At 33.5% G+C, this 25,556-nt stretch overlaps 1 protein-coding gene and 1 long non-coding RNA gene across 2 annotated transcripts; one reads left to right on the top strand and one right to left on the bottom strand.

Moving 5' to 3' along the window:
- Positions 1-3,234: 3,234 nt before the first annotated feature.
- On the top strand, positions 3,235-4,938 carry LOC124896873. The gene is made up of 2 exons (XM_047408733.1): positions 3,235-3,965; positions 4,149-4,938. Exons 1-2 carry the CDS (start codon positions 3,235-3,237, stop codon positions 4,936-4,938), a joined length of 1,521 nt encoding a protein of 506 aa, XP_047264689.1.
- An 18,848-nt stretch (positions 4,939-23,786) lies between these two features.
- LOC107862620 lies at positions 23,787-25,043 on the bottom strand. Its single transcript, XR_007053791.1, has 3 exons — positions 24,964-25,043; positions 24,615-24,688; positions 23,787-23,862 (listed from the first exon to the last, which is right to left on the bottom strand). It is a non-coding gene; the product is annotated as an uncharacterized LOC107862620 (long non-coding RNA).
- Between the last annotated feature and the right edge of the window lie 513 nt (positions 25,044-25,556).

Raw genomic sequence — 25,556 nt, 5'->3', positions numbered from 1 at the left:
TACCTACCCCTACCCTCACCTAATCCTACCCACTAAACAAACAAACCCACATGCACACACCATAACAAAGGGACCCACACATTGATATTTTCTTTTATCTTCTGAACCAATACATATAGACAAGACTCCATTTTTTCCAGGAAGGGGGGACTCCGTTTTCCCCCTTTTTTCTTCTTTACGAAGCCGCACACACACAACAGGCCAAGAGCACACAATTGCACTATCACAGAGCATCGATTCTCACACAACTCATACCTTATAGTGAATGCCCACACTCACACTCACCGGAGAAGAGTGGCTCACCAAAAAATCGAAATAGCTTCACAATCGACACAACATATACCCATAGCTCCATTTTCTCCATTTTTTCCATTGAAGCACATATACACACAGCTCTAAGATCACACGCACACACACAGATCTGAGAAACGTTTTGCTCCATTAAACGTTGTACACACAGAAATCGAAAAAAATAGAGAGAAGATTGAGAGTGTGAGATAGAGAATCGAGAGAGAGAAGGAAAGGGAGAAAACACATTTTGGTCCTATTTTTCGGTGAAATTATCACCGGAATCGTCAATCAGAGAACACTGCCAATTCTTGGATGTTATTGTTTTGGTGGGTTCTCATCGAAAAGCATATCATTCTTTAGAAATTCATCAAAATCTGACCCGTTTTTCAGTCAAATCTCATTGGAAGTTCAAAAACCTGCCAAAAACCTCTTTTCTCGTCACTGTCTAAAGCTCATCGAGGGTGACGACAAGAACCTAGACCCAATTTCGACGAGATTCATACGAGGTTAGTTGGAAATCAGCAATTTGTGGTTTGAGTCAAGATTTTTGTTATGTTTGATTTCTATTCGAGTTTGTGGATCTCGATATCGAGTTGGTATCATTCATTCTGCGATTTTTCCTCAGTTTTTGAATTTGTCCTGGTGGTATTTTTTGATATCGAGTTGAGTTTGGTCGTTGTTGGGATTTGGTTCAAGGTTTTTGGGTGCGGACTCTCTTTATTCGAATAATATTGTGTTTAGATTCTTCAAATTGAGGTCCAATTCTCATCTCTCCCTTTATTTTAATTTTGGTGTGGTTGTGGATGTGATTTGATATCTTTAATCTATTTGTTTGGATGATTTGGGTGACTTTGGATGTTGTTTGCTTTTGAATAATTGCTCTCGATGTTAAATATGATGACAATTTGAGTTTGAGATTGTATTAAACATGAAATAGGGGTGGGAATAAAAAATTAATAAAAATGAATGTTGGTTAGTTTAACCCATTGATTGTTGTTGATTGGAAACGGATGTTAATTTGGACAACCCTGATAATGTCATGTCTTAGGCCGAAAGCTTAATAGACAAAATGGTAGGCTCGGGTAAACAAAGTTTAGGATCCGTGATTGTTGAATGATGAAATATTTGTGGAGTGATTTTGATTTATGCATTAGGATCTGTTGTATTCACTTGGCCGGGGAATGCCCCGTGGGATTTGTATTGATTTATTCGGGGAATGCCCCGAAGTATCATGTACTTGAAGAGACAATTGGACCGAAATAAGTCATTTTTTGAATCAATTCACCAAAGTAATTTGTTTTTTGAAAATTTTACAAAACTAGTATAAACGTTGTTCCCAATAACGTTTTATGTTTTAAAAAGGTTAACGGCTCAAACGGAATTGGTGTTAGACGTTAGAATATAAAACATTACTCACCGTAACGTTTTAACATAAAATATTACTCTCGGTAATGTTTTAGACATAAGACGTTACCACCAGTAACGTTTCTCAGTAGCTCTGCCACCCAAGAATCTCTTTATAAGTCTGACATTAAATACGTTATCACCAATAACGTTTTAGCTGTAAAATGTTACTCTGAATAACGATTCTATCAAATCAACCCAACAACTTTTTTGATTGAAATTTTGCCTTGAAATCATAATCACGAGTCACATTTTTAGTTAAAAACGTTACTGTGAGTAACGTTTCTAGTGAATCAAATCACAGACCTGCAAAGTTTTAGGACAACAGATTATATAAGTGACGGTATGTATAGAATGTTCAAACACATTTTTACAATTCTAATCAAAGCTTTTGCTTATGTGCTTTATTCTAGAAACGACATTTACAATGTTTTAATAGGTATGGCTAGCCAATATTTTGTAATGCATTAAAATTATTTTGATGTTTTAATAATTATAATACATATCTTATTTTTGTGTAAAGCAAAAAAATGGCTAATTTTGAAGAAAATGTGATGGTTGTTTTGTATTGGGGTGGTGAAATAATTTCTGAAATGAGCAAATTCAGATACAATGAAGGTGCTAGAATGATTGTTAGCATGTCTATTTCAACTAGCTACGTTGAACTAGTTGCAATGTTGCATGAAGAAATGAGGACAAACAGTGAAAATATTCAAATGGATATTTCTAGAAAATATCCATGCTCATTTCAAGGTAACATTACAAGGTTTATTGAATTTAAAATAGAGAATGACCAGTCTTTGCTACAATTTCTTGTCATTCCTAAAAAATTTTCGAATAAAATTGATATAAATCTTTTGGAGATGTATGTAAAGACTAGACCAACAAATAATGATAATCTATTTCAAATGAATGATCAGCATGGTTATCATATGAATTTATTAGCTCAAAATTATGAATTTACCATGCTCAGTCATCCTCATTTTGCATATACTGCAACCCCTAGTATACATCAATCACTTGATGAAAGCCCTAACGAACATGAGTATCAATCATATGATGAAGGATTAAGTAGTCAAGGACACATTGAAAGTGTCCAAAGACAATATAAGATCAGGTGGGTGATCTTTACTTTTTTTGAAACTATAAGAAATCTTATGCATCACTACTTCACTACTTCATTATTTTTTTTTCCGCAGAGAAGATGAGGATAACTTTGATTTGTGTAATGATGCACATGCTCAAATTTGTGATGAAAGTTCGGAGGAAGATGAACCTTCAGAAGATGATGGAGAAAGTGAAATCTTAGAAAGTGAATCTGATGAAGATACCAACGATAGTGAAGATTTACCTCAAAATGATATTGGTGTAAATCTTCATAATCAATTTGGTCAAAGTGTGTCTAAAATGTAAAATCACGGTATACCCTACTTTACAACATTAGAGAAAGAAGAAGATATTTTTATCTCTACCCGTGAATCTGAGATGAAGTGTTGTTCTGTTTGGTATGACGATGGCAAAAAAAATTTAAAAAAAGAAATGTGTTTTAGCAGCAAAGATAGGTTGAAACGGGCTGTGACAATTTGGAGTTTGCGCAAAAATAAAGAATTCATAGTTGTAACATCAAGCAAGAAACTATGGATTGTCAGATGCAGGTTTCACGAATCATTAGGTTGTCGATGGTTTCTTCGAGGACGAAAGGTTGGAGGTAGCCATTGGAAGATAGGAAAGTATTTTGATAATCATAGATGTGAGACTGAAGGGATTACTACAGGTCACGCTAACCTAGATACCAATTTAATTTCATCTTTGTTTCTAAATCAAATACGTAAAAATCCCAAATTGTTGGTAGTAGATGTCATTTCTAAGGTTCATGAGATATTTGGTCATCAAGTAACATATAGGAAAGCGTGGCTTGGACGCCAACGAGCATTTAAATTGGTGCATGGTGATTTTCAAAAATCATTTAGTGAGCTTCCTAAGTTTTTTGCAGCTTTTCAACACTTTAACCATGGAACAATTGTAGAATGGAAACACGAAGAGTCAATGAGTTCGTTAGTGGTAAAAACGTTTAAATTTGTATTTTGGGCTTTCAAGCCATGCATTGATGGATTCCAAACTTGTCGTCCAGTTATTTCAGTAGATGGAACCCATTTGTATGGTAAATATGAGATAAAATTATTAATTGCTGTTGGAATTGATGGAAATGATAACATTCTTCCTCTAGCATTTGCTATTGTTGACAGGGAATCGAAAGAGGCATGGAAATGGTTTTTTAGAAAACTAAGAGCACATGTAATAAAGGATAGAGAAGATGTATGTATTATCTCTGATAGGGCAAAAGGAATCTTAGCTAGTTTATCGGAGTTGTGGAAATTTTAGGAGCCTCGAGCCTTTCATCGATTTTGCGTAAGATATCTTAAGAGTAACTTTCAATCTTATTTTTCAAACAGGAATCTCAGTGATCTGATGTGGAATGCTGCATCGGCTCATCAAGTAAGGAAGTTCAAAGCTTTGATGTGGGAAATCAGGGAAGAAAATGAAGAAGCATATGAATATCTCATGCAATTTCCATTGGACAAATGGACGATTAGCCATGATGATGGAAAAAGATGGGGAGTGTTGACAACAAATCTTTCAGAGTTTTTCAACGGTCTTCTAAAGAAAGCTCGAGGATTTCCTGTCATTGCCATGGTGAGACTTTCATTGGAGCAAATAGTTGAACGGTATACCCGTAGATCTCAAACAGCGCACCAACTTGTAGAGCAAAAGGAATTATGGACAAGCAGGTTCAAAGTAAAGTGGGAGAAGAACTACGAAAGTTCAAAAAGACACTTTGTTTTTGATTGGAATATATCCACTGGGACATATGAGGTTAGATCTATTCAAGTTGATGGTACTGGTGGTAATCCTCATCGTGTTTTAGTAAATGATAAAAAATGTGATTGTGGAAAATGGGCTAATTTGCACTTTCCGTGTTCACATGTCATGAAGGTTACTGAAAGAATGGGAGGGATAGCTAGAAATTTTGTTAGCGAGCATTTCACAACAGAGAATTATGTTGCTACATATTCCGGGTCATTCTCACCGGTTGGGCACGAGGCATATTGGCCATCTCCAAGTTTTATAATGAGAAGTAATGAATTCTATCGTCATCCTAATCGACAAAGGGCAACTAGAGTACCTAATGAGATGGATCGTGGTCCTGCAGTATATGGTCGAGCTTGCGGGTTGTGTAGATAGACTGGACGATAGGTGCCGATGTCCAACTTGTAATCAAAATTAAGTGGGTACTCTTAAAATTTCTAACCGTTTTAAGTCTAATGAATTCTGTTTTGTGGATTATTTCTAAGTCTAATAATTGTTTCATGAATTAATTGAGTAGAAATCTTGTACCAACATTCCAGCTAGCATTTGTAGCATTAGTACTTAAGACATAAGAGTTGTTGGTGTTTTATGTGAAATGATTTCCGAAAGAGTTTGCAACTCTTTTCTATCTTTCAGATGTCATCTGTGAGTATTATGTTTCATCTTATAAATATCCTATAACTTTGGGCAACATAAGAGCCCTACCAAGCTCAAGATTAAACATAGTTTCTGTAATACCCCAGAAAATTTTCTTCGTAAAGATTTCGTGAGAAACGTATCGAGTTCTACGCTTTAGAGCAATCTATAAATTTTCTGTGTAGTATTTCTAAGATGTTGACCTACCATTGTGTAGAGTATAGAATAATCTTTCCAACGATATGTAGATCATCGAAAACAGACACTCGAGCGATGAGTTACGACCATTCCGATCGAACTACGACCATTCCGATAGAACTGTGAACAGTAAAACATGTAGGAAATTAAAATTACTGCAGCCAGGCGAATTTCAGGGTCAACTTCATATGATCATAACTCCTTGTACATAATGATCTGGGTGATCTGATATATATCAACGGAAATATCTACGAATTCTCTTTCTAATGAAATTGGTTTCATCCAATTTGACTATCGGAGAAAAAAGTTATAGTCAATCTAGTTCAGCCTATCAAAAGCGAATTATTGGGTCAACTTCAAACGACCATAACTCCTTGTACATAATGGTCTGGGTGAGCTCCTATATATCAACGGAAATCTCTAAGAGTCCTCTTTCTAATGAAATTTGTTTCATCTAATTTGGTTGTTGAAGTAAAACATTATGGTCGATCTACCACAGCCTATCAAAACAGTCCACCAATGATTGAATGAATAAACTTTGATTTATATGATTATCTCAATGTTTTCATGATATGATTTAATAATTATCATTGCGAATTACACACTTTTACCACAAGGTGGTATTTTGAATGATTTTGGGACGTATGTCGAGATGGTATTTTGGAATAATATTTTGAGATATGTGTCAAGCTTTATGCTTCCCAATGACGATTTGAATTATTGAATATATATTTGAGACATGAGATGTCTTGATATCTATAATTGTAAATTTCATATTTTTATTTTGAATGATTTCGAGATATATGTTGAAGTAATGAGAAGTAATGAATTCTATCATCGTCCTAATCGACAAAGGACAACTAGAGTACCTAATGAGATGGATCGTGGTCCTGCAGTATATGGGCGAGCTTGCGGGTTGTGTAGACAGACTGGACATGATAGGTGTGGATGTCCAACTCATAATCAAACTTAGGTGGGTACTCTTAAACATAGTTTCTGTAATACCCCAAAAAATTTTCTTCGTAAAGATTTCGTGAGAAACGTATCGAGTTCTACGCTTTAGAGCGATCCATAAATTTTCTGTGTAGTATTTGTAAGACTTTGACCTACCATTGAGTAGAGTATCGAATAATCTTTCCAACGATATGTAGATCATCGAAAACGGACACTCGAGCGATGAGTTACGACCATTCCGATCGAACTACGACCATTCCGATAGAACTGTGAATAGTAAAACGTGCAGGAAATTAAAATTACTGCAGCCAGGCGAATTTCAGGGTCAACTTCAAACGATCATAACTCCTTGTACATAATGATCTGGGTAATCTACTATATATAAACGGAAATCTTTGCGAGTCCTCTTTCTAATGAAATTGGTTTCATCCAATTTGACTATCGGAGAAAAAAGTTATAGTCAATCTAGTTCAGCCTAGCAAAAGCGAATTTTTGGGTCAACTTCAAATGACCATAACTCCTTGTACATAATAATTTGGGTGAGCTACTATATATCAACGGAAATATCTAAGAGTCTTCTTTCTAATGAAATTGGTTTCATCCAATTTGGCTATCGGAGTAAAACGTTATAGTCGATCTACTACAGCCTATCAAAACAGTCCACCAATGATTGAATGAATAAACTTTGGTTTATATGATTATCTCAATGTTTTCATGATATGATTTAATAATTATCATTGCGAATTACACACTTTTACCATGAGGTGGTATTTTGAATGATTTTGGGACGTATGTCGAGATGGTATTTTGGAATAATATTTTGAGATATGTGCCAAGCTTTATGCTTCCCAATGACGATTTGAATTATTGAATATATACTAGTTTTGTAAAATTTTCAAAAAACAAATTAATTTGGTGAATTGATTCAAAAAATGACTTATTTCGGTTCAAGTTTCCAACAAAAGGTTTGATTTTTAACCATGGCACCAAAGTATGCACTTCTCTGAGTCAAAAATTGTAGAGGCAAAACTGATTCTTTTATGGGCAAAAATTGTTGTAGAGGCCCCAAAGAATGAATCTTTATACGGGTCGAATGTATCCTGAACTATGAGAATAAGCTCAGACATTCACCTAACTACCATTTTGAAACTCTACGGGGGGTAAAATTGCCCTTATTCCTTAGGACACCAAACAAATACTGGTAAAACACTTGCATTTCTAGCTAGCAGCTGAACCACAACATCAAATTTTACCCCTTAAACCATTTTTAGCCCTTCTCCCAAAACACCCACAACCGTTTCCGATAGACCATGGACTGCTGAACCACAATATCAAATTTGACACATTCCAGAGCACCATTAACAATAACAAAAGAAAGTTAAAACTAGCACTACAAATTTGAAGAACCATATAAAAAGTATTTGAAACAATATGAACTGTGAAGTTTTTTCACGAAGATCACAATAACATATAAACCCTCATGTGTGAGAAATAGCTAGAAAAAAAAGGGAGTCACGACATGATAATTGATAAACATAACCAACCCCTTAAATTCTTTGAACCTAACAATGAGGGTACGTAGATACCATAGACTAAAATAAGTAACAAAATTTTGAAATAATAAACTTGCATACAACAGATACAAAAATATTCATCATCATCACTATCCTGTTGTTGCTGGATTTTCAAAAAAGAACTCTCAGGGCTCCTACGGGTGCCTAGCAACATCAGGCAGCTCCTGTCACTCTGCCGTAGCCACCTCAGCAGCAACAATCGGTCTACTCTCCAAATATGCCCTGACAGCCACAGGCAGGATACAAAACGCTAAAGCAATCCACGTCAAGACACCAGGGCGACCCTGTGGCACGGACAAACCAATAGAGAGTGCAACCCATATCAGTAACCATAGGCCTGAGTAGCATGAGAGCACAAAAAATGCACAGCACTCCACACGCATACACCACAGCTCAAGATTCGTTTATGCAGCTAAACCAAATCGCGTACACCACCAAAGAATAGAAACCAAAAACCTTAAAAAGGACAACAAATGCTATAAAAAAAGATACTAACAACTTTCCAACAACTAAGCACAATGAAAAGTAAACTTAAAACAAGAAAGCAAAATAACTTGTAGAGAGAATAGGTATTCATGTATTACCAAATTATGACTAGACCACGTTCAAGGGAATGGAAGAAGGAAGAGTCCAACATAACTCCATTACTCTTTGCCTTTTTTTGTTTTGCTTTTTTTCTATTTGGCTTTTTTCTTTTCAGCGTGCTGGTAAGCATAGTGACTCCCTGTCAAGCAAAGGTCGATTTTCAACTGTTCAGCTAAAAAAGTACAGTTAAGTTGAAAAAAAAACATAATCACGAAAAAATACCAGTCCACAAAGCTTAGCAATAATTGTATGCTTCTCTTTCTTTGATAGTTCATCATGCTGAATAGTCGTATCACAACCATTACTTTCATCCTCCAGATCATTACCATTCACTTCATTGTTGGCATCATCCAACTCATTATCTTCTATCTCAGTGTTCAAGTTCTCCAAATTATTAGTGGCATCTGGGATATCAATAAACATTGGCACAGGCGATAAGGTGAAGTTTTGGGCATTCTCAAAATGTTGAGGCTGATAACTACCAAATATATTATCAAGTGATGAAAGACTTGGATACTTTGATATTTGTGGAGTCTGTGGAGTCTGTGGAGTCATGTATGGCACAATCTCTGTATCTTGATATATCATAGCTGATGCCTGAGTGAATTCCTGAGTACAACCCATTGAAGTGGAACCAAAATCATGATTAGTTGTTGCTTGATCATCTTCTGAACTTATTTGTGCATTTTGCGTTGCTTCATCCATTTCATTCATTTCAACAGGCACTTGGTATCTCGCAATAGCACGTTCTCTTCTTCCAGCAGCACCGCATTTTCCTCGCCTATAAATAGGGGGACGTAACTGATCAGGTTGCACCTCATCTCTTTTATAATCGGCTGATACATGAATCCTGTCATCCTCGGGGACATATCTCAAACAATCAGAACTTTGATCCAGCACCATCTTTCTAAACATGTATAACTCCTCATACGATGGCGTATCTCCAAGTGATTTAGCTTTATCAACCATCGAATGAATATGGCGTGCCTGTGAATTAAAGTAAAAATCATTTAAATGTACAAGCATTACAAAGATTCAAGAAAAGCTAAGTTCCTACTTTGGAGGTTCTGATTATTATTAACATATAATAGATAAAGAAAAATCAGACAAGCAAAGTTCTACTTACCATTGTTTCATATGCAGTTGAATTAGGCACATAACCTTGTTGGCATTGAGGATGGGGATTAGGATTACCAATGAGAAGACGAGTAATACGTATGAACCAAATAAGGTAGGGGTCGTCATACCGAAGTGGCCCATGATTGACTGGTGCATTACAGATATATTGTTCTCACTCGTTCCAAAAAGGTAACCATTGTGCATGTTCTAACTCCCAGTTTATATTTGGCCTTCCCCGACGATCATGACGAAAGTGGGTGGAATCAAATAGAAATGGAGTTGGAATCACCTGTTGCAATCCAAATTGCCTCATTACTCTATCAGGCAAGTGAACCTCTACCACATCCCAACAGAAGATTGGAACTCTAACACGCCACATGTCTCATCCAGCGCGACAATAGTCAGGAAGACTCTTAATTAAATCATCAGTTTATGGTTCCCAGATAAACTACATGAAAAAGGAAAAAGCAAATGAGTCTATATTTATAATTTACGTAAAATCAAAGATAAAAAATTATGCACAATCTACCTAATCTTCTGTCATAGAGTCAAGTGCATCTCTATAAACTTTCAGCACATACTTAGTAGTGTTAGTCCAACTAAAGTGTGCAAACCATCTAGTAGTATGTGGACCCCTACGCAAATCAGTAGGAAAAATATCTCCTGTACCTCTTTTTCCTACTATCTGTGGCCAAGGACAGTGATCCTCTCCCATGCCCAAACCTGATACACACACACACACACACACATATATATATAAACTAAAAGAAATATCAATAAATAATTTGTGCAATTATTAGAATTATTAGATATACCTGAAGTAGTGGTAGAAATCCGACTATCTCATTTTGGATACTCTGTGAGGCTTTACAAAGAAAATGATACAAGTACGCTAAAGTTGCACTACCCCAACTATAAGACCCAATTGCATTGACATCCTCGAGCATAGGCAGGTACATAAGCTTCAAATAAGAACCAGATGTATCTGCCATCATCGTACCTGCAATCATCTAGAACATGTAACACCTAGCCTTCTGATTGACTATTTCTTGAGTTGCCATGTTTGACAATTGTGGCTCACTTAGCATGTGCGCTTTAAGCGCAGAGACCTTGAGGAAACTACTGCTAAATCCCGGAGAGATGGAACAAAACCTAATAATATTTGACAAATGTTTTGCCAATCACCAATAGTTCTCGTCGTCTCAATACCAAGTACCGGAGCACCATTCACGGGTAATCCATACAACACCTCGATATCTTGCAAGGTGATAGTTGCTTCACCTGTTCTAAAGTGGAAAGTATGTGTTTCAGGACACCAATGCTTAACTAATGAAGTGATCAAACTACGATCGATAGCAGGCCTATTACATCTATAAACACCATACAATCCAGATAATTTAATCACTTCTAAAACTCGTGGATGGATAGGATATTTTTCTACGAGCTTCCAAAAACTTCCATCACTCTTTCTCGTATTAAGAATCATATCAGCACTTCCATCTCATATATCCCATGACCTATGAGTAAGTTGTTGAGTTAATACAGACGGTTCAAGTGGCCCAGGATCCAGCTTGTATGAACTACTACCAGCCATATAAAAGTACCTATACATAAGTGAATATGTTCATTATAATGAACATATTAATCAACCATAAAAAGGAAAAAATTGTTCTCTTAAGTATGAGCAAAGTCTACAAATATCCTTTCTCCTTTAAAAAAATCCCAAAATTGAAAAGAATTTAAATCCATTTGTTCCGAAATCATAATTTAGAGCATAGTTGAGTAAAATTTGAGAAATACAAAAGTTTAAAATAGAGAGTCAAGTTGAGTCTAGAAAAATAGAGAGTAGATTCGTACCAAAAACACCCTTTCTATGACGTTGAGCCTAGGCTTCCGCAATCCGAAATACAGCTGAACCAAAAATTACTTAGATGATGGAGTAGCCAGAGGCGTCGAAAGAGACGAGATGGAGTAGCTAGAGGCGTCGAAAGACACACAGCAAATTTTTCTTCTTCTTCGAATTAGGGCAGTGGAAAAGAGACGAGAGAATTTTCTTTTCTTTTCAGAATTAGGGCAATGGTTGCCCCTAAAATAATTAGGCGTTTGATTTTTATTTGGTTGGAAAACGTTACTCATAGTAACGAATTACTTATAACACGTTATTATAAGTAACGTTTTATGGTCTGTTAAAAGTCAAACACAGTCAGTTTTTACTCTTGTATTTTTTAATAAAATAATAAAGTAATACGTTACTGGGAAGTACTAGTTCTGTAAAATTTTAAAAAAAACATATTATTTTGGTGAATTGGTTCAAAAAATGGCTTATTTTGGTAAAAAATTCACTTGAAGACGACTCACGATCAAGGCCTGAAACATCGGGCGGAGAAAGCAATGGAGCGTAGTTAGGATTAGCTTAGAATAGAGTAGGTTTATATTTTCACATTATTTTATTATTTCGGGAATGTATGATTGAACTGAACACTAAATTTTGGATTGTTTTGTTTGTTTTGCTGGATTGATTTTTTTGCATGCTTTGTGTGGTTTATACATTTGTAGTGTCAAATTAGCCGATATGCTCCACCAAGCGATCGTGGTCGAACCACGGGATCGAGGAGTCCTAACACCTTTCCCTCGGTCAATAGAATTCCTTAGTTGGAATCTCTGTTCGTGGACCAGTTTTATAGAGTCAAAACCGTGTTGAAAAAGCATATCCAAGGGTGACTTGGCACACTCGATTTATGCCAAGTGGCGACTCTGAATTTTGAATATAAATAATCTTTTCGAAATAAATTCTCATTTTTTGTCACTTAATAATAAAATTCTTTCGAGACATAAAATCGATAATTCTTTTCGGATTGAAAAAAAGGGTGTGACGGCATCTATATTACAAAGGGTGGGCTATATGTATAGGCCGCGACAATTAAGTTGTCAAACTTGGCCACAAAGTAGCCGCTCAGCAAGATGACCCACATCATAGGGCATTAAGACTTTTAAGCTTGGTGACAAAGTTTCCCAAGAATTCACCTTTCATATTGGATGATGGTAAAATTATACGCCGTTATATCTTTAAAATCTTATAATCTCAAACAAATTTATTTATACTGTGTCTATGAAAGAACGATCATTTTTAGGTGATCATATTTATCTTTTGAATTATTTCATAGTATAAGCAGGAGCAGATCTATAGTGTTAGGTGGGGGTTTCCGGAAACTTCCACCCACTATCGTAGTTTACGTAAGTATATTAAAAATAAAATAAATAAATAAATAAATAAATAAATAAATAAAATACTATAGATGGAAACCCATAAATAAAAAGAATGTTGGCTTGATGACATACAATGAATCCTTGAATTGCTTATTTTCATGACCATAGGATTAATCCCTGCTAAAGTATTGTCTTTTTTATTGTACTATTACATATTAGTTTATTTTACTGAGACCCACAAGTTTGAAATCTTAGATTTGGCTCTGAGTATAAGTGGACTCTTAACAGTGAGATATTTCATTTTTAAGCTCTCATCGAGATGATAACGAGAAATATGATGACTTTGAAACGGTCTTGATTAGATGCTTGATTTTTATCCTTGAGGTGTCTGTCTGACCCATCACATCTAAATGGATTTCGACATTAAGTTCCCAAGATAGGTAGTTTTTTTTGGATATATCTAGAGTAATAAATTCATGTTTAGATAGATTTAACATTATTTTAAGAAAAATAAATTCTTATTTTTATTACCTGTATTTAATCGAGATGATAGAAACTCGTACTGATAACGTGTTATAAAACTAAAACAACAAAGTAACTAACAATAAAGAAGAGAAAAACTACTTAGGAGTAGTAGCAATATTGGTTCACTGTCTCTCACATCAATATTACAAAGGATGGGCTATAAATAGGCCACTTAACTTGCCAATTAAGTTGTCAAACTTGGCCACAAAGTAGCCGCTCAGCAAGATAGCCCACATCATAGGGCATTAAGATTTTTAAGCTTGGTGACAAAGTTTGCCTAAGTTTATTCACCTAACATCCATATTCCATCACACATCAAGATTTTTCGGGTCATATTATGCATCACACCATAACAACCGTGAGATAAATAATCTGAGAGGCGGCCAAAGAACCAAATTGGTAGCAATAAACATTCCATAGGAGTGGTTGGCAACTTTTTAGAGTCAATTGATGTGTGAAAATTTTCGGAAAAAAAATTCGGAACCAATACCGGAACTGTTTTACCGAATTTGTTGTCGGAATCGGTTTTATCAGAACTGAAATACCGAAATTTTAGCCTGGTACGCACCGGTCCGTTGGTTATCGGTGTGGAACCGGGTCGGACCGGAAGACACCGGAGCTATAGCGGAAGAGAAGCCAAAAATGGCCAAAACGTATTACGTACAGTTTTTTTTCTTTTTAATTTAAATTATATATATATTAACTTATATAATTTATATAACCTATATTTTATTAATATAATATATTAATATAAAATTTTTTTATTAATCCTTTTTTAATAAGTTTAAGTTTAATATATCTTAAAAAGTTTAAAATTTAAACTTAAAAAATATATTTTAAGTTTAAGTTAAAAAATATAACATGTTTTAATATATCTTAAACTTAAAAATATATCATTAAGTTTAAGTTAATATAATATTTTTAATAAGTTTAAGAAGTTAAATTATATTTATATAATTTTAAGTTGTAAAGTTAAAAAATTTTCTAACTTTATAAAGTTGAAAGTATTAAATTTTTTTCCCATAACTTCAAAGTTATAACTATAAACTTTGTAATTTCAGCTAAGATAATTGCAACAAACAAAAGCCTAATTTTAAAATAAAATTAGGCGAATAGCCGTTATATTTATTCAAATTTCATACGTTGTACATTTATTACAAAGATATTAAAAGAAAATCTAATCTACGCAGCCACCTTCTAGGAAGGGCTATTTGAATTAGATCTCTATTGTAGAATCTTATTAATATCAAAATTGTCTATAATATTTTTGGGGTAACTTTTCTATTTCTTCAGCGGATAAATCTTTCGGAATTGATCTTTTTCCTAGTTCCTCCATTGCGTCCATTCCATCATCACTATTTTCCTCAAAAATTTCATCTATTTCGTCTTCATCTATTTCCTCAAATTGGGAGCCCAAAATTTCTTCGTTCGGCATTGATCCAATCTCTAAATAATACCGAAATCTCCAAACTATCCTTTGCTAACGAATATCGATGATCTCCAATTACAAATCTTCCTGCGCTAAAAGCTTGCTCCGAAGCAACTGAGGAAGCTTGAGTTGATAGCACATCTCGAACCATCCTTGAAAGTTTTGGAAATTGTCTGATACGGGTCTTCCACCATGATAAAAGTTGTTTTTCAGTTTCATCTCTAATATTTTTTCGATCCTGTGAAAGATACGAATGAAAATCATTACTCCTACAACATTGAAGATCAAGTTCTTCAACCATCTCGTCATCTAAATCATCATATATACGTCTAGAAGTAGGAGGTTCGACCGGCCCAATATTTTATTCCATAACTTGATACAAGTTATATAAACTCCTAACCTTAGGTACTATGCTAGCACAACAAGTATCAACTAATGGCTTTTCATGAGGTCTAATTTTTAAATTGTTGTATAATTTTTGAACCAACATCATTTCACCATGTCCTTTATAAAATGGATTGAATAAAGTAGCTGTCAAATAAATTTGTGGAATAGGAAAATAATATTTATTAAATTTATCAACCATAGCTTCAATTGCCTCTTTGTAAGGGCATATTTTTTTGTATTCAGCAAGTACTTTAGAAATAGCAGTAATAGTTACTAAAACAGAAGAAATAGTTAGAGTATATTGAGCAGATACTGTGTTCATAGCTTGATAAAAAGTTTTCAAAAATTTACAAAGTTCTTCTACTTCAATCCAATCATCTTCATCTAGCATTAAATTAACATCCGAATTATAAGCATTATAAACTAATTGTATAGGTTTATGATATATAAAAGCAACTTCAAGCATTTAAAACAAAGAATTCCATCTAGTAGGAATTTCTTTTGGAACTTTTCTATATGGAAGGTCACATTGTTTACATTTATATTTAAAATCATCCATTACATTCTTTCTTTTATTTTTAAAAATATAACTACAAACAATTCGAACTTTACAACAATCATTTCCAAATAAATGAACACCATCATGTACTATCAAATTTAAAATATGTACAGTACATCTAACATGAATATGATCTTCATCCATAGGACATAATCTAGTTTTTAACTCTTTAATAGCTTTCAAATTATTAGAAGCATTATCTAATGTGCATGCCATAGGTTTACCAATAAATTTAAAATATTTTATGCTCTCTGTTATTGTATTAGCTATATAGATATCGGTTTTAGACTCGTCAACATATTTATAAGCAATAATTCTTTTTTGCATGTTCCAATCGTAATCAATCTAATGAGCCATGAGAGTAAAATAATCATTACCGACAACACTACGATCTAGATCAGAAGTAACAGATATTCTACCATCAAATTTATCAAATAAGCAACGAAGCAAATGACAATGTTCAGCTTGAAATTTAAAAATATCATTTTTAATTGTATTTCGTGAAAAACCTTTAAAAGAGGGATTATATACTCGTTGAATATAATGAATAAAATCGGGATGCGAAGGAAAACTAAAAGACAAACCCATAACAACAACCATTTTTGCTAGTTCTTGTCTATCTACATCTAAACGCGTTTGAACCATATTACCTCCTACAGATTCATGCACAAATAGTGTACCATCTTTTTTTGCCTTAGCCTAATTTCTTAGACAAATAAATTCTTTATTACATTTCATCAAATGCGAAGTTAGCAATCCTGTCCCGCAATTTTTTTCTCCGGTCAGATTTTTAAAAACATTCTTGCATTTATTGCGAGTAGCAGTACTTTTTACCCTACCATACTCCCTAAATTTTCAAAATAAAGACCTTTTAGTACGTTCGGTACCTTTGGCCCCAGTAAATTCCGGTAAAGGGGAAAATTCTTCACCGTGTTCCGATAATTTCGTAATCGGACTAGTAGGGTTAGGGGTATCACCTAACTCTTGTTCTTCTATATCATCTTCTTCCGGTAAGTCTTCCTCAAAATTATCATAACGCCTACTTAGGGTCTCATGATCTAATTCCATACCGATACCAACGTCGAAACCATTACGCTGTGATAAAGAAGTTTCACTAAGTTTAGGCGGTAATGAACTAGTAGTAGCCTTACTTTTTTTATTTTTACGAAAAACCTTACCAAAGATTGGTTTTTTACCACTACTATTTTTTTTTGAAATCCATAATTAAAATTAAATAAAATTAAAATATAAATATAAAGCAGACGTATGCCAAATGTCGGAATTAAAAGATGATAATTGAAGCTTGTAATATCTTCAAAAAATCTTCAACTCCAACTAATACAATAATTATAAATATTTAGAGAGAATGTGAGAATATTAAGAGAGAGTATGAGAATTGAGAATATTTGTGAGGAAAAAGAATTATAATAAAGGATATTTATAGTGAAAATTTTAAGGGGGTGGTGTGGGATAATTGGGAGGGGGGGGGGGGGGAGAGTGCAACGGCTAATTGCAATAGCCAAAAGAGCCATTGCTGCCAACCCAATTAAAAAAAAAAATAGCCAGAATTTAACGGTCTTTACATCACCGGACCGGAACCGGTCAATCGGTACCGAAATTACGGAATTTTTGGACGGTTCACACTTGTACCGTATTTCAGACCATTGAATATCGGTATACCGGTACCATTCGGTATCGTTGTGTTATCGGTACCGGAACATCACTGGAAACGGAATAAACGGACCGAAATAGAATTTTCCGATTTCGTTGCTAACCTTATTCATATTTGTAGTAATTCATTTTTTCCTTTATATGCTTCAAATCACGAATAAGATGAACAGTTTTACTAAATTCTTCTTTATCCACTCTTTTGAAAAAGAGTTTTTTTTTTTAATTTCTAAACTTGTTTAGGCTTGCAAAACATGTTATTTGTGGCTTGAGGAATAAAGTCTTCTGGAAACCTTGTGAAGTGAGCAAACCAAGTCAAAGAAAAAAATAACTCTCTCACGACCGAATGGAGAAGCTCAATTTTAAAGATTAGGAATTTAATTGTGACTATTTTGCCGAGGTGCGATTCTTCTGAATGACAAATGTGAGTTTAACTTCCCTTCCTTCATAGAATAGAGTCAGAGAGCGAGGAGATAGAAATACAATTCAATTCAATCTTTCAATATTCATTTAATACAATCATCAATTCAATTATCATTATTCATTCATTCATTTATTCAATTAACAATATCATGTCAATTCATTCATTCATATTACTCAAACTACTAATTCAATTCTCTTTTAATATTTCCACTATCTCTTTCAAATTTCTTTCAATTTTTAACACATGACTAAATTCTTGGGGTGGGAGCTGTTGGTGATTAATTTGGTTAAACTTTAGCGGATGAGACAGAATGTGTCCTTTTTAGTCAAAGAATTATCAAATGATTATTATCGATATTTATTTATTACTATTATAATCGAACTTTTTGGCCTCTACTGTGTATGTTGTCATTTAGGAAAATTTTAAGCACAAGTCAAAAGGAACAGGCAATTTATGTTTCATAAATTATTACTACTCTAGTGAATAGATTCCTGCTTTGCGCGATGGTAAGAACTTGTTGAATTTATATAATTTTTTTATAATAATAAAATTTTAATGAACTATCTAATTTTATTTATTTGTTGTTTCATACATAATGCATTAATTATGTAAATAAAAATATTTATAATTATTGTAGTGATAAGTAAACGTTATACATAATCAAAGACATTTTTGTGTTAGATAAGTCCTCTCACCTGCTATTAATTAGAAAATTTACATAAGTCCTTTCATTTTATCGATTTTTATTTAATTATTTTTCATCTATTTTTATTTTATATTTTTCTCCTTTTTTTTGCATTTTTTCCTACTCTGTCCTATTAATTTATCTTATATTAAATTAAATATTAAAAATCTAAAAATCTCTTAATTTCTTCCATAATCAATATATCAATATATCAATATATATCTATAAAGGAGAAACAACACAAGGATGATGTGACACCTCTCTATGACCACCATTCCTGTTTATCTTTTTTTTTAAAAATTTTGTCCACCATTTTTTGCATTGATCAATTTGTTTATTAAATAAAAATATTATTATATTTATTATATTCAATTATATCTCATGAGTTATAAAAAAATTCAATCCATTTACATTATCTATTTAAGTAACATGTTCCTTTAACTTTCTTCTATCAAATTCTTATGACTTGAACAATCTATATATAGGCAACGGTTTACTAAAAAGACAATATTAAACTTTGTAGCTATGGTAAAAAAAAAAAAAAAAAACTGAATCCATTAAATATAAATTTTGAATCCACCTCTTCGTAGTAATGCACCATGTTCTTGAGGTCTTAGACTATGTAAGTAATCAAGAACATGTATATCACCTCCCTTAACTTATAAACAATAAAACTTTACACCTGCTAGCTGCATTTATTTTTTATTCAAATTGTAAATATCTTCTTTTACTGAACTTGATTAAAAAGTAAATCATAGAGCAATTCTGTACACACTTTTCTGTGGAAATTCTTTTGTCACCTTATTGTTTTCATATGTGAATTGTGCTATATTTCATCACTATTTTATTAAATGAAAATAAGTTTCATCTCACAAATTGTGTAGTTAGTTTCCAAATCTCTAAACATTATCTTTGAAAATAACAAATCTATATACATCTAATGTATTTCAGATTTGGTCGAATTCACTCTCATAGAACAAAAGTGCAATAAAATTTTGAGACGCAAAGAGAGGGAAAAAAAAGTTACACTATAAACATAAAAATTGTTCAGCTTATTAAATTGATTTTTCTTTCCAAAGAACAATAACTTTTCTGTCTTCTCTTCTGCCAAAAGAATACTTCTTGCTTTTTTGAACAATATTCCACTGTTTGTTTAGATTCAGAAGGCTTGTCATATTCACTCACATTATTCGCATACAATCTTGCGGAAAAGTTGGAGCAAATATCACAACCTTAAACCAGAGAATCACACATCTAGTGTTTTTTCTTGGATGGATCATTTTGGATGAAGATGAAGTTGGCAATGACAATAGTACCGACGATTTTGCCAAGAATAGCAGCGAGGCTAGTTAATAAACTCCATTTTCTGTGTGTCGTCCTTCGATCTTCTTCTTTCAAAACTCTTTAATCTCAATATCGCCATATCATTTACTCTTGAAATAGATCCATTTGAACACGGTGAAGATGACATAAATATAAATTTTACTATCAAAGAATATTCGTGAATACATAAATAAATATCACAAAATTCTTTTAACTATAAATACAAAATGAAAAAAATAAAAATATGAACTTCATTAAAGTTGAGTGCATAGCTAATAAATCTGGAAAAGATATCCATGCCAAGGCTTGAGTTGTTTCTACTTCCGGTTTAGATTTTACATCATAAATTAGAGGACACATCTGATATGCCAATCCATCCTTAGCTATGATATAATAAACATTCTTTGATAACATATTGACATAATCCTCCAGGAGATTAAATCACATCAAAATGTGTCTATTCTGGAGAAGACTAATTTTACACTCACCTTTAATGTTGCATTGACGTGGAATCTGCACCCTCAAATCTTCCAGTTCTGGCCATACGTATGAGAATTTCCCAATAATAGCTAATTGTAGATTTTCCATGGCAAATTCATCTTTTGAAGCTCTTCATCAGTCCAGGTCACTCTGGGAACTCCATTATTATAAACTACAGGTTTCACTGTAGAGCAATGCGGTCAAGATTTGCAGCTGTCCTTTCATAATTTTTTGGCTTCAGCAGGTCAACATACTTTAGGTGCTTAGAATTTTCATTATTCTCAACATTCATACCAGAGGGCAATTTGTTGCTTTGTGGGATAATGTTGACATTTGACTCGTCGAGACAAACCTAATTTTTTGGTGCAGAGGGGTGATATAATTCTAGAAAATTAGCTGGTGATGTTATGGCATTTACGAAGGAGGTCGGCTGATCCATTCCATGGAGTTGTTCAGCTAATATACCGGTCATGCCGGTGAAAATCGCGATAAAGACAACCAGAGATTAAAGATTTTACCGAAAGGGGTGTGGGTTTGATTGGGGCTGATTTAAAAGGGTGTTCAACAAGGGGCATGTGTGGAGGAAGGACCTGCACACCGGAGTTGTGCTCCGGCGAGGTGAGATGGTTAGCCTGACGGCGGAAAGAGGTTAGGTTTTTTTTTTTTTATTATTGTTATTATGTGATTACCGACAATTATGATTGTCATAAAATATAAAATTAATTTGAAGCAAATAAAAAGGAAGATATTGAGACAAATACATTTCTCACACTAAATATAGTCAAACTTTTGGAGAACTAGTTTATTTCATGACGAATAATTGTCTTGAAAATTTTAGTTTAATCGTTGCTAAAAGTTAGCTTTGATAATAAAATCTATTGTCACCAATAACAAAAAAACGCTATTATTTCATATTGATATTATTTTTTAATTAGAATTGAATAAATTAAAAATAAAATTATAAAACATGTCAGATTGATAAAATTCACCCACAATCATACAATTAAAAAAACTAAAACTGTCCTTATAGAACAAACAAAAGTAAAATAAGTCCAACACAAAGGAAATCTAATTGAGTACTAAATATTACTATTCTAAACTAAGGTAGATATGTGGAGGTTTCCTCCAAAGTACCAATAACATGCTTGCAATTGGTCTTCATTCAACTGTCACTTTTACACCTGTGGAAAAGAGAAGAAAATTATGATTGATGATGTTGCTTTCAAATTTACAACAATAACATGGCCGATGTATTCCCACAAAATGGGATTTGGAGAGGATAAAGTGTTTATACTTTCCATAAGTTACTGACCAAAACTCTTGCACGTACTATATCAATCCTAATAAACCATTTCCCTAAAACTAGTATCATCACCTTCATACGGTCATTATTTTCATAGCAGTAATTATCTAAAAAGTTCATGCATAATATCTAGTATTAAACATAATGGAAATAATTATCCTTTATTCTACACAAAGATACATTTTTTAAAGTAGATTCAAGAAATACTAGTCTATTAAAAGTTCATGAAACAGTCGATCTTAATCGCTCGTCTATCTAATTACAACTTGTCAGCACGTTTTACTTCACAACATCATTATTACTTGTTCATTCACAATACATATTTTTTCTAAACTATGTGCTTAAACCTGCAAGTATCATAGGGTCCTTTCTTAAAAATCATAAAAATATAGCCTAAATTGGCAATTTCTGACCACTTTATCCTTCCACTCATAATTTATACTTGCACTTTACTACCACATAACGTGTCATAAACCCCCAATTCAGGATAGATAACAATAGAACCAAAAACAAACATAAAAGCACACAACAAGAATGCATGGTGTTTATAATAAGAAAATGTTGAGATTGACTTAAAATGGTGCTCTACTCCCTGACTCTTGGTGTCAACTATTATTAGTAGAACTGCATATGCAGGAGGTTGAAATTGTTGGTACTTTCTAGCGGCTCTCCATAAAAAGAACCAATTTATGCCATGTTGGAAAAGAAAAAAGACAACAACAACAACAAACTTAGTGTATTCCCACAAAGTGGAGTCTGGGGAGGGTAAGATGTACACAGTCCATACCGCTACCTCTGAAGAAGTAGAGAGGCTATTTCCGATATACCCCCAACTTAAGATATAGAACAGTAAATAATGGGATGGATGACATAATAGAAAATCAGGAATAAGAAATAATAAAATAGCCACCAGAGTGGAAAAGAAAAAAGAAAAATCAAAATAAAAAAACAAATTGAAGAAGAAAGAATACAAATTTTAATAGAAAATTTTCAAGGGAGAAGAAAGTTCGAGAAGAAAAAAAATGGTTCTACGGGAGATCACATTTGGAATAGCGTATATTTTGGGTCTAAAACGAACTTACAAGTTGTTTTTGAAGATTCAGCATAAGCTCATTAATCCTAAATATCCCAGCCTTCGTGATTTCGCTCATAGGCGAACACTAGCTGCATTTGATGTGGTACTGACCATTTATCGCAAGGTACAGGAAAGAGATATTAAAGCTAGTCGGAACCTTGGTAATTGAATCCTTCGATGGCTTGACAAACTGAAGCCATCTGATAATATTCGAGGTTTAAATAACAATGCAACTACGAGTGCATCTAAGCGGCTTACGAACTCATCACACTCCCCCAATCTCGAAATTTTCCAGAAATATGGTGTTGGAAAGGACAAGGAATCCAGCAGTAGACATCTGTTTACCTCTGCTAGGAACACATGACAGAAAGCTTACCCAACCATTTCCATGATGATTAAACCAAGAAGCCCAGCTGAAACAAATATTCAATACAAGTAGTTCAACTCTATTTTACCAAATAGTTTCAGCGCCATGAATCATGCCAAATATAGTTTTAAGGGAGTGATCTGACCGAATGTATTACAGTGGATTCAACAAAGTTAATCCATTAACTACTTTGCTGCTGCTTTTTGGACTTTTCACTAGTGGAGCTGAACCCTCGAGAAAAGGCATATCTAATACAAATAATAGCTAACTAAATCAGTGTCATCATGGAAAATGAAGGTTCTGATTTGTAGCCTTGTGGTTTCTGTTTTGTTTTCTTTCGGATGGACCTAGTCCTTTCCAGTCAATATATGTAAAATTCAATCTTAACAACTCTACCAGTAACATACCCATCAAGAATATGTTGGAATACGTTGATGCACATAATTTATATATTTAATAAAGAGAACTTAAATTGAACTTATCATATAAATTTATGTTACCTCTAAACTTGACGGCGATGGGCTAACAAGAAGTTGCATTTTCTTAAGTATTTCCTCTTGGTGTGCCACTACAGCATTTAATTGAGAATTTAATGCTTTGATCTACGACTGCTGATCTTGTATCTGTGATTGTTGGCTTTCTTCCATAGTTTTAGTTGCATTTAATCATTTTTGTAACTCATTTTGGGCACTAGCAGCTTCCATTTTTGCCTTTTTGGGGGAATCTTCTAACTCTGCCGTTCTCCTTTGTGTTGCCCTTGTAGTATTAGATTTAAGACCATAAGCAAGACCTTTTATGTACCTGACTTTGTACCAGGTACAACATCCAATTTTTCATCAATAGTCATGGAAGACTCTCCAGAAGTATATAGAGCTTTCAAATCGCTCATGTTGTTCAGCATAAAATAGTAACACATTTAAAGGAGAAGACATGAAGAAGATTAATCAAATAAATTCAATGGTATGTTACTAAATTATTAATTTTTTACATAGTTAGTCTCAGCTTCTTCAAATGACCATCATTTTTCCCTCGTGTAATGAGTATGCTTGTAGAACTCAATTCTATCAAGTTCTAGAGAGAGGAAGTGATCAAACCATGGTCACAGACCATTTGAACTCTGGTTGTTGTTCGGGCTTAGTCCACTATTTTTGGTATCCTCTTTACATATTCTCTTAGGTTTCGGAGAGCTTACATTACAACTTATCCCTTATGATCACAAATTCTATATTATTGCTATGATGTACTTCAGATTTTGGGATTTTTAAAGCTATTATGGATTTTTTGTAATTATTTTCTGTCTAAAAAAAAAAAGAACTAAACAAGTAATCAATTACAGGAGCAACTACCAAGTCAAGGAAAGGCTATTTTAACACTGTATAAAACAAGCATTCCTAAAATTAGAAGAATGGTCCAAGAAGATATTACTCATTTTAATGCCTAAAATATGCAAACAGGAGAACAATACCAGCAAAGGGGAAGCGAAATGGGAAAGAATGTACTTCATTTACAAAACTTGCTTAATAATGTACAGGAAGAGTGTCAGAAACAAGAACCTGTTGGCAGCAAGGCAGTTCCTTCTTTTCTGCTCAATTCAGCTAAGAAGAGATTCTCGAAATGTACTTGCAACCTAGATGAAAACCAAATTAGAAGGGTGAGTAGATTGCAAATTATATGAATCAGGGATTGACAGTGAAAATGATTTCATCTACCGTTGGAAATGAGTTCCTGCGATTGCTAAACCTACATCCAGTGAGAGTTTTGAATGTCGAAAGTCAATGCAATCAAACGGTATGAAATCGGATCTAAAGTGCTAATCTGTATATATATAGAGTTTACATTTACAACAATTGAAGCTAAACCCCATAAACTAACAATGGGAGGAAGGGGAAAAAGGAACTTAACTTTGACAAGGAAGGTGACAAGCTGAACTCTTGGTTCGATGAGTTGGAGCAGAGGGTCGACGGAGAAGCCATTTCTGATGATGAGATAGGCGACAACTCTCGTAGTTTCCTATTTTCAGTTTAGTGATACGTTTGTCTGACTAGGGAATTTCATGTGTGGTTTTTGTGATGGACCCCGGGCGCCTTTTGTGGGCTGATCCTTTTTTTATTTTCATTTTTAATTTATAAAATGGGCTAAAATCCCATCTTTAATTAAAAAAAATACTCTCCATGGATGATTTTCATTTCCTTTTTTCTTTTTTTAAATTTTTTTAAAAAATGTTTCTTTAGATAAAGTTATCATTTATTATTTTTTAATTATATATAAAAAATAAAAATTCTCATTATTTTTTGTAAACTAGACCTATAATACGAGACCTAACAAACATTATCTTATTTTTGGAAAAATCAAAACGTACAAATATAAATTTCCATTATTTTTAACAATGTAAAAAGGAAAGTCATTGTAGGAGTCCAAAGACATGGTCTTTTTTTTGGGGAAAAAGAAATAATTACTTTTTGCAAAAATTAGAAAACTCCTTTTTGTGAAAAGTA

This window comes from Capsicum annuum, chromosome 3 (genome assembly GCF_002878395.1).
Source record: "Capsicum annuum cultivar UCD-10X-F1 chromosome 3, UCD10Xv1.1, whole genome shotgun sequence".
Classification (NCBI taxonomy): Eukaryota; Viridiplantae; Streptophyta; class Magnoliopsida; order Solanales; family Solanaceae; genus Capsicum; species Capsicum annuum.
Note: the sequence above shows the minus strand (reverse complement) of the source record. Positions and strands in the feature narration are given on the sequence as shown.